This window comes from Salvelinus alpinus, chromosome 7 (genome assembly GCF_045679555.1).
Source record: "Salvelinus alpinus chromosome 7, SLU_Salpinus.1, whole genome shotgun sequence".
NCBI classification, from domain to species: Eukaryota; Metazoa; Chordata; class Actinopteri; order Salmoniformes; family Salmonidae; genus Salvelinus; species Salvelinus alpinus.
This window is the reverse complement of record NC_092092.1, coordinates 34,194,744-34,205,823: the sequence shown is the minus strand read 5'-3', so window position 1 is coordinate 34,205,823 and position 11,080 is coordinate 34,194,744. Positions and strand designations below refer to the sequence as shown.

At 45.0% G+C, this 11,080-nt stretch overlaps 1 protein-coding gene across 2 annotated transcripts in view; it reads left to right on the top strand.

Annotated features, from left to right (window-relative positions):
- The first annotated feature begins 10,983 nt into the window (after nt 1–10,983).
- The window catches only part of LOC139580863 (alpha-synuclein-like), a 9,037-nt gene continuing 8,940 nt past the window's right edge, over nt 10,984–11,080 (top strand). The window contains exon 1 of one of the 2 annotated variants that reach the window (XM_071409943.1): nt 10,984–11,080. This exon is cut by the window's right edge and continues 418 nt beyond it. In XM_071409943.1, the coding sequence (XP_071266044.1) occupies nt 11,000–11,080 (81 nt within the window). In that variant the 5' untranslated portion in view covers nt 10,984–10,999. The other variant, XM_071409944.1, reaches the window with a different exon arrangement.

The following is an 11,080-nucleotide window of genomic DNA, read 5'->3' as shown; positions in this document are numbered from 1 at the left end:
TTGCCTATGTGAGTGTTGGTCATGTGTCTCATGTGTCTCATGTGTCTCTCACTGGTATGTTTCTATCAACATACTGACATAGTCTCAGACACCCGGTGATCAACAGTTGAAATGAGATAGGTAGGGAGACACAGTGCCTTCGGAAAGTATTCAGACCCCTTGACTTTTCCCACATTTTATTACGTTACAGCCTTATTCTAAAATGGTTTGAATAAAACAATTTCCTCATCAATCTATACACAATACCCCATAATGACAATGCAAAAAACAGGTTTTGGAATTTTTGGGGAAAATGGATTAAAAATAAAAAAACAGAAATACCTTATTTATAGACAGTACCATACAAAAGTTTGGACACACCTACTCATTCCAGGGTTTTTCTTTATTTTTCTATTTTCTACATTGTATAATAATAGTGAAGACATCAAAACTATGAAATAACACATAACACATACTGTATGGAATCATGTAGTAACCAAAAAAGTTTTAACCTTTCTAGGACACAACATTCCGCTGAAAAGGCAGCGCGGGAAATTCAATTTTTTTTTTTTGAAATATGTAACTTTCACACATTAACAAGTCCAATACAGCAAATGAAAGATAAACATCTTGTTAATCTACCCATCGTGTCCGATGTAAAAAATGCTTTACAGCGAAAACACAACATATGATTATGTTAGATCACCGCCAAGTCCAAAAAACACACAGCCATTTTCCCAGCCAAAAATAGGAGTCACAAAAAGCACAAATAGAGATAAAATTAATCACTAACCTTTGATGATCTTCATCAGATGACACTCATAGGACATCATGTTACACAATACATGTATGTTTTGTTCGATAATGTGCATATTTATATACAAAAATCTCAGTTTACATTGGCGCCATGTTCAGAAATGCCTCCAAAATATCCGGAGAAATCTAGAGAGCCACATCAAATAACAGAAATACTCTTCATAAACTTTGATGAAAGATACATGTTTTACATAGAATTAAAGATACTCTTGTTCTTAATGCAACCGCTGTGTCAGATTTCAAAAATACTTTACGGAAAAAGCAAACCATGCAATAATTTGAGACGACGCTCAGATAGAAACAACATTTCTCCGCCATGTTGGAGTCAAGAGAAATACAAAATTACATTATAAATATTCCCTTACCTTTGATGATCTTCATCAGAATGCACTCCCAGGAATCCTAGTTCCACAATAAATTGTTGTTTTGTTCGATAATGTCCAGTATTTATGTCCAAGTAGCTACTTTTGTTAGCATGTTTAGTACACATATCCAAACGCTCGTGCAGGTCCAGGCGAACTTCGGACGAAAACTTCAAAAAGTTATATTACAGGTCGAATAAACTTGTCAAACTAAGTATAGAATCAATCTTTAGGATGTTGTTATCATAAATATTCAATAACATTCCAACCGGAATCTATAGAAGTAATGGAACGCAAGTCGATATCATATTCCCTCTCATTCAGCCCCACATCACAGTAGAAGCTTCATTCAACGTTCCACAGACTGTTGACATCTAGTGGAAGCCGTAGGAAGTGCAAACAGATCCATATCCAACTGGGATTTCAATAGGCGATGAGTTGAAAATCGACCAGCCTCAGAATTCCCACTTCCTGTTTGGATTTTTTCTCAGGTTTTTGCCTGCCATATGAGTTCTGTTATACTCACAGACATCATTCAAACAGTTTTAGAAACTTCAGAGAGTTTTCTATTCAATAGTAATAATAATATGCATATATTAGCATCTGGGACAGAGTAGGAGAAAGTTCACTCTGGGCACGCTATTCATCCAAAGTGAAAATGCTGCCCCCTATCCCTAAAAAGTTAAACAAATCAAAAGAGATTTTATATTTGATTCTTCAAAGTAGCCACCGTTTGCCTTGATGACAGCTTTGCACTCTTGGTATTCTCTCAACCAGCTTCATGAGTTAGCCTCGACCGACCCCCCCTCCCGGATCCGGGATCATCCTCATCAAAAAAGCTGACTAGCATAGCCTAGCCTAGCGCCACAGGGATATCATATAATATAATTTCATGAAATCACAAGTCCAATACAGCAAATGAAAGATAAACATCTTGTGAATCCAGCCAACATTTCCGATTTTTAAAATGTTTTACAGCGAAAACACAATATATATTTATGTTAGCTCACCACAATAGCCAAACACACAACGCCATTTTTTCACCGCAAACATAGTGTCACGATCGTCTTCTTGAGAGAGATTGGACCAAGGCGCAGCGTGTGCAAAATACATCCTCTTTTATTAAAGAAGAGAGAAAAACCAAGAAACGAACAACTATACACAAACTAACAAAATAACAAACTGACGACCGTGACGCTATACATATAAATAGTGCTGACACAAACACTACACATAGACAATTACCCACAACCAGCTAAAGCCTATGGCTGCCTTAAATATGGCTCCCAATCAGAGACAACAATAACCAGCTGTCTCTAATTGAGAACCAATTCAGGCAACCATAGACTTTCCTAGACACCTTCACTGAACACTAAACCATCTACTCTACTTAACCCCCTAAACCATACAACACCCTAGACAATACAAAAACACATACTACACCATGTCACACCCTGACCTAACTAAAATAATAATGAAAACAAAGATAACTAAGGCCAGGGTGTGACATAACCCCCCCCTTAAGGTGCGAACTCCGGACGCACCAGCATAAAGTCTAGGGGAGGGTCTGGGTGGGCGTCTGTCCACGGTGGCGGCTCTGGTACTGGTCGTGGTCCCCCCCCATCATAGTCACTACCCGCTTTCGTAGCCTCCTCCAAATGACCACCCTCCAACTTAACCCCACTGGATTAAGGGGCAGCACCGGACTAAGTGGCGGCACCGGACTAAGGGGCAGCACCGGACTAAGGGGCAGCACCGGGATAAGGGGCAGCACCGGGATAAGGGGCAGCACCGGGATAAGGGGCAGCACCGGGATAAGGGGCAGCACCGGGATAAGGGGCAGCACCGGACTAAGGGGCAGCACCGGACTGAATGGCGGATCCTGGCTGGCTGGCTCTGGCGGATCCTGGCTGGACGGCTCTGGCGGATCCTGGCTGGACGGCTCTGGCGGATCCTGGCTGGACGGCTCATGGCTGGCTGACGGATCTGGCTGCTCATGGCTGGCTGACGGATCTGGCTGCTCATGGCTGGCTGACGGATCTGGCTGCTCATGGCTGGCTGACGGATCTGGCTGCTCATGGCTGGCTGACTGATCTGGCTGCTCATGGATGGCTGACGGATCTGGCTGCTCATGGATGGCTGACGGATCTGGCTGCTCATGGCTGGCTGACGGCTCTGGCTGCTCATGGCTGGCTGACGGATCTGGCTGCTCATGGCTGGCTGACGGATCTGGCTGCTCATGGCTGGCTGACGGATCTGGCTGCTCATGGCTGGCTGACGGATCTGGCTGCTCATGGCTGGCTGACGGATCTGGCTGATCCTGGCTGGCTGACGGATCTGGCTGATCCTGGCTGGCGGAAGGCTCTGGCTGATCCTGTCTGGCGGAAGGCTCTGGCTGATCCTGTCTGGCGGAAGGCTCTGGCTGATCCTGTCTGGCGGAAGGCTCTGGCTGATCCTGTCTGGCGGAAGGCTCTGGCTGATCCTGTCTGGCGGAAGGCTCTGGCTGCTCCTGTCTGGCGGTAGGCTCTAGCGGCTCCTGTCTGGCAGACGGCTCTGAAGGCTCATGGCAGACGGGCGGCTTTGCAGGCTCAGTACAGACGGGCGGCTTTGAAGACTCATGGCAGACGGACAGTTCAGACGGCGTTGGGCAGACGGGCAGTACAGGCGCCGTTGGGCAGACGGGCAGTTCAGGCGCCGTTGGGCAGACGGGCAGTTCAGGCGCCGTTGGGCAGACGGGCAGTTCAGGCGCCGTTGGGCAGACGGGCAGTTCAGGCGCCGTTGGGCAGACGGCAGACTCTGGCCGGCTGAGACGCACTGTAGGCCTGGTGCGTGGTGCCGGAACTGGAGGTACCGGGCTAAGGACACGCACCTTCAGGCTAGTGCGGGGAGAAGGAACAGGGCATGCTGGACCCTGGGGACGCACATTAGGCCTAGTGCGTGGTGCCGTAACTGGTGGTACCGGGCTGAGGACACGCATCTCAGGGCTAGTGCGGGGAGCAGCAACAGGACGCACAGGACTCTGGGGACACACAGGAGGCTTGGTGCGTGGTGTTGGCACTGGTGATAAAGGGCTGGAGACACGCACCATAGAGCTATTGCGTGGAGGAGGCACAGGGCTCTGAAGACGCACAGGAAGCCTGGTGCGTGGTGTAGGCACTGGTGGTACTGGGCTGGAGCGGGGAGGTGGCGCTGGAAATACCGGACCGTGCAGGCGTACTGGCTCCCTTGAGCACTGAGCCTGTCCAACCTTACCTGGTTGTATGCTCCCCGTCGCCCGACCAGTGCGGGGAGGTGGAATAACCCGCACCGGGCTATGTAGGCGAACCGGGGACACCATACGTAAGGCTGGTGCTATGTAAGCCGGCCCGAGGAGACGCACTGGTGGCCAGATGCGTTGGGCCGGCTTCATGACATCCGGCTCAACGCTCAATTTAGCCCGGCCGATACGTGGAGCTGGAATGTACCGAACCGCGCTATGCACGCGTACAGGAGACACCATGCGCTCTACTGCAACACGGTATCTGCCCGTACTTTCGCTCTCCACGGTAAGTACAGGGAGTAGGTGCAGGTCTCCTACCTGACTTCGCCACACTCCCTTTAAGGCCCCCCCCAAGACATTTTTGGGTTGTACTCACGGGCTTCCAGCCTTGCTTCCGTGCTGCCTCCTCATATCGCCTCCTCTCGGCTTTAACTGCCTCCAGCTCTTCACGAGGGAGGCGATATTCTCCTGGTTGTGCCCAAGGTCCCTTACCATCCAGTATCTCCTCCCATGTCCATGAATCCTGTGTAGGTGGGTCCTGTTGCCGCTTGACACGCCGCTTGGTCCTAGATTGGTGGGTAATTCTGTCACGATCGTCTTCTTGAGAGAGATTGGACCAAGGCGCAGCGTGTGCAAAATACATCCTCTTTTATTAAAGAAGAGAGAAAAACCAAGAAACGAACAACTATACACAAACTAACAAAATAACAAACTGACGACCGTGACGCTATACATATAAATAGTGCTGACACAAACACTACACATAGACAATTACCCACAACCAGCTAAAGCCTATGGCTGCCTTAAATATGGCTCCCAATCAGAGACAACAATAACCAGCTGTCTCTAATTGAGAACCAATTCAGGCAACCATAGACTTTCCTAGACACCTACACTGAACACTAAACCATCTACTCTACTTAACCCCCTAAACCATACAACACCCTAGACAATACAAAAACACATACTACACCATGTCACACCCTGACCTAACTAAAATAATAATGAAAACAAAGATAACTAAGGCCAGGGTGTGACACATAGCTTTCACAAAACCCACAAATAGAGATAAAATCAATCACTAAACTTTGAACAACTTCATTAGATGACAGTCTTATAACATCATGTTATACAATACATTTATGTTTTGTTCGAAAATGTGCATATTTATAGCTACAAATCCTGGTTTTACATTGGTGCCATGATCATAAATAGCACCAAAACAGCCAGAATAATTACAGAGAGCAACGTGAAATACATAAATACTCATCATAAAACATTTATGAAAAATACATTTTGTACAGCAAATGAAAGATAAACATCTTGTGAATCCAGCCAATATTTCCGATTCTTTAAGTGTTTTACAGCGAAAACACAACATACAGTGGGGAGAACAAGTATTTGATACACTGCCAATTTTGCAGGTTTTCCTACTTACAAAGCATGTAGAGGTCTGTAATTTTTATCATAGGTACACTTCAACTGTGAGAGACGGAATCTAAAACAAAAATCCAGAAAATCACATTGTATGATTTTTAAGTAATTAATTTGCATTTTATTGCATGACATAAGTATTTGATACATCAGAATAGCAGAACTTAATATTTGGTACAGAAACCTTTGTTTGCAATTACAGAGATCATACGTTTCCTATAGTTCTTGACCAGGTTTGCACACACTGCAGCAGGGATTTTGGCCCACTCCTCCATACAGACCTTCTCCAGATCCTTCAGGTTTCGGGGCTGTCGCTGGACAATACGGACTTTCAGCTCCCTCCAAAGATTTTCTTTTGGGTTCAGGTCTGGAGACTGGCTAGGCCACTCCAGGACCTTGAGATGCTTCTTACGGAGCCACTCCTTAGTTGCCCTGGCTGTGTGTTTCGGGTCGTTGTCATGCTGGAAGACCCAGCCACGACCCATCTTCAATGCTCTTACTGAGGGAAGGAGGTTGTTGGCTAAGATCTCGCAATACATGGCCCCATCCATCCTCCCCTCAATACGGTGCAGTCGTCCTGTCCCCTTTGCAGAAAAGCATCCCCAAAGAATGATGTTTCCACCTCCATGCTTCACGGTTGGGATGGTGTTCTTGGGGTTGTACTCATCCTTCTTCTTCCTCCAAACACGGCGAGTGGAGTTTAGACCAAAAAGCTCTATTTTTGAATCATCAGACCACATGACCTTCTCCCATTCCTCCTCTGGATCATCCAGATGGTCATTGGCAAACTTCAGACGGGCCTGGACATGCGCCTGCTTGAGCAGGGGGACCTTGTGTGCGCTGCAGGATTTTAATCCATGACGGCGTAGTGTGTTACTAATGGTTTTCTTTGAGACTGTGGTCCCAGCTCTCTTCAGGTCATTGACCAGGTCCTGCCGTGTAGTTCTGGGCTGATCCCTCACCTTCCTCATGATCATTGATGCCCCACGAGGTGAGATCTTGCATGGAGCCCCAGACCGAGGGTGATTGACCATCATCTTGAACTTCTTCTATTTTCTTCTATTTTCTAATAATTGCGCCAACAGTTGTTGCCTTCTCACCAAGCTGCTTGCCTATTGTCCTGTAGCCCATCCCAGCCTTGTGCAGGTCTACAATTTTATCCCTGATGTCCTTACACAGCTCTCTGGTCTTGGCCATTGTGGAGAGGTTGGAGTCTGTTTGATTGAGTGTGTGGACAGGTTTCTTTTATACAGGTAACGAGTTCAAACAGGTGCAGTTAATACAGGTAATGAGTGGAGAACAGGAGGGCTTCTTAAAGAAAAACTAACAGGTCTGTGAGAGCCGGAATTCTTACTGGTTGGTAGGTGATCAAATACTTATGTCATGCAATAAAATGCAAATGAATTACTTAAAAATCATACAATGTGATTTTCTGGATTTTTGTTTTAGATTCCGTCTCTCACAGTTGAAGTGTACCTATGATAAAAATTACAGACCTCTACATGCTTTGTAAGTAGGAAAACCTGCAAAATCGGCAGTGTATCAAATACTTGTTCTCCCCACTGTATATTTATGTTAGCTCACCACAATATCCAAAAACACACCGCCATTTTTCCACCGCAAAGGTAGCTTTCACAAAACCCACAAATAGAGATAAAATTAATCACTAACCTTTGAACAACTTCATCAGATGACAGGCTTATAACATCATGTTATACAATACATTTATGTTTTGTTCGAAAATGTGCATATTTATAGCTACAAATCCTGGTTTTACATTGTGAATATGGCGCCAAAATGCACCAAATTGTCCGGAGGAATTTTGGACAGTCACGTTATCTAACCAAAAACCTCATCATAAACTTTGCTAAAAATACATGTTGTACAGCAAATGAAAGATACACTGGTTCTTAATGCAACCGCTGTGTTAGATTTAAAAAAAATAACTTTAGTACAAAGTACAGCATGCAATAATCTGAGACAGCGCCCAGCCATTCTCCGCCATGTTGGAGCCAACATATTCCACAAAAATACGAAATAACATCATAAATATTCTCTTACCTTTGATGATCTTCCATCAGAATGCAGTGCAAGGAGTCCTAGTTCCACAATAAATCGTTGTTTTGTTTTAGAATGTCCATTTCTTCTGTCGAATTAGCAACTTTGGCTAGCATGGTGGCGCTCAAGTGTCCATCAATGTTTGGCGCATGGAACGAAAAATTCAAAAACTGATAATAAAAGTCAAATAAACTGGTCAAACTCAGTTGAGAATCCATCTGTAGTATGTTTTTCTCGTATGTATCCAATAACGTCCAAGACGGAGCATTTCGTCGTGTCTACCTAACGCATTGCAGAAAACAATATGGTGCTCTCTGGTGCGCAGCAAAATACTGCCAATATGGCAGACCTGTCACTCCAAAAGCTCTCATTCGCTCTCACATCAAGCTAGACACCCCATTCAACATTCTACTGCCTGTTGACATCTAGTGGAAGGCGTACGAAGTGCATACAGATCCATAAATAAAAGGCAATTGAATAGGCAAGGCCTTACACAGAGACCCATTTTCAGAATTTTCACTTCCTGTTTGGAAGTTTGCTGCCAAATGAGTTCTGTTTTACTCACAGATATAATTCAAACAGTTTTAGAAACTCCAGAGTGTTTTCTATCCAATAGTAATAATAATATGCATATCGTATGATCTAGAACATAGTACGAGGCCGTTTAATTTGGGCATGATTTTTTCCCAAAGTGAAAACAGCGCCCCCTATTAAGAAGAAGTTAGTCACCTAGAATGCATTTCAGTTAACAGGTGTGCTTTAATGCAATTGAGCAAATCAGTTGTGTTGTGACAATGTAGGGGTGATATACAGAATATAGCCCTATTTGGTAAAAGAGAAAGTCCATATTATGTCAGAAACAGCTCAAATAAGCAAAGACATGAAGGTCAGTCAATCCAGAACATTTCAAGAACTTGGAAAGTTTTTCGAGTGCAGTCACATAAACCATCAAGCGCTATGCTGAAACTGGCTCTCGTGAAGACCGCCACAGGAAAGGAAGACACAGAGTTACCTCTGCTGCAGAGGATAAGTTCATTAGAGTTAACTGCACCTCAGATTGCAGCCAAAATAAATGCATATAAAAGTAACAGACACATCTCAACATCTGTTGAGGGGACTGCGTGAATCAGGCCTTCATGGTTGAACTGCTACAAAGAAACCATTACTAAAGGACATCAAGAAGACATCAAGAAGAAGAGACTTGCTTGGTTAAGAATAATGAGCAATGGACATTAGACCTGTGGAAATCTGTCCTTTTGTCTGATGAGTCCAAATTTGAGATTCTTGGTTCCAACCGCCGTGTCTTTTTGAGATGCAGAGTAAGTGAACTGTGGTAAATGAAATTGATTGGACATGTTTTGGAAAGGCACACACCTGTCTATATAAGGTGAGAGATGACAGTGCATGTCAGAGCAAAAAAAAACAATCCATGAGGTTGAAGGAATTGTCCATAGAGCTCCGAGACAGGATTGTGTTAAGGCACAGATCTGGGAAGGGTACCAAAAAATGTCTGCATTATTGAAGGTCCCCAAGAACACAGTGTCCTCCATCATTCTTAAACGGAAGACTTTTGGAACCACCAAGACTCTTCCTAGAGCTGGCAGCCCAGCCAAACTGAGCAATCAGGGGAGAAGGGCCTTTGTCAGGGAGGTGACCAAGAATCCGATAGTCACTCTGACAAAGCTCCAGAGTTCCTCTGTGGAGATGGGAGAACCTTGCAGAAGGACAACCATCTCTGCAGAACTCCACCAATCAGGCCTTTATGGTAGAGTGGCCAGACGGAAGCCACTCCTCAGTAAAAGGCACATGACAGACAACTTGAAGTTTGCCGAAAAGCACCTAAAGGACTGTCAGACCATGAGAAACAAGATTCTCTGGTCTGATGAAACCAAGATTGAACTCTTTGCCCTGAATGCCAAGCGTCACGTCTGGAGGAAACCCTTCACCATCCCTACGGTGAAGCATGGTGGTGGCAGCTGTGGAGATGTTTTTAGCAGCAGGGACTGGGAGACTAGTCAGGATTGAAGGAAAGATAAACGGAGCAAAGTACAGAGAGATCCTTGATGAAAACCTGGTCCAGAGCGCAATGAAATGTAATTTCATTTTTTAAAATATATTATATATTTGCAAACAATCCTAAAAACCTGTTCTTGCTTTGTCATTATGGGGTATTGTGTGTTGATTGATGAGGGAGAAAAATATTTAATCCATTTTAGAATAAAGCTGTAACAAAAAGTCAAGGGGTCTGAATACTTTCCGAATGCATTGTATGTTAGGGTGGAGAAAGGGAGAAAGAGGTGTAGGAGATGAAAGCGGGAGACAGGACAAGTGATGATGCTGCATCTTCAAACTTGGCTGGGAAAGTCCTTAGTGTCCTTTTTTTGGGGGGGGTGGGGGGGTGATCGATTCCAAGGATCTGCTGTGTCATGATGCAGTGTGTATTATGGTCACTGGAAGGAGTGTCTCTACCACGGAAGCATTCTGCGGGTTGAATGTAGATAGATTTAAGAGAACAGCTCATAAGGGGGGGTGGGTTAAAGAGGGGGTGCAGGGGTGAGTCAGCATTCTTCACACCACCCAGAGAAAGAAACGGACCAAGCTAATGGCCATGGTCCGTTTCTCTCTTCTTCAAAGTGTGCACTCATTCACCCCCCATGCATGGATTTAAAAGGATTGGACCGGACCCTCCTTGATTGGAGTGGTGTAAGGCAGCTTCCACCATGTCTTTGCCCCCCCCCCCCCCCCAGATGTGAGGAACATGGTGGAAGCTGAGTGAGGTCAGAGGTGATGTCACAGCACACTGTAGATTCAGCTAATAATATGACAGGAAACTGATCATTAAAACTGAAGCATCATCGTGAATATTTAATTCCCTTTTCAGAACCCCAGCAATCTCAAAAATCTCAAAAATCTATTTGTTTATTATGTATTTTCATCACAGTTTCACAGTTTCATCACATAAAACGTATCTCAGACAGATCAACCTGCGTATTAAATATGGAGTCAGCCAGCTTGAGGTTGCTTTTCGAGTGTGAGTGCGAGGGGAGAGAGAGAGAGGGGGGGGGGGGGTTGGCTGCAGCGTGACTTAAATATGCTGCACCATCCAGCAGGTTCTGTCTTTCTGTCTCTCGTTCTCTCCATCGCACGCACGCCTGCTCTCTCTTCATTTCTC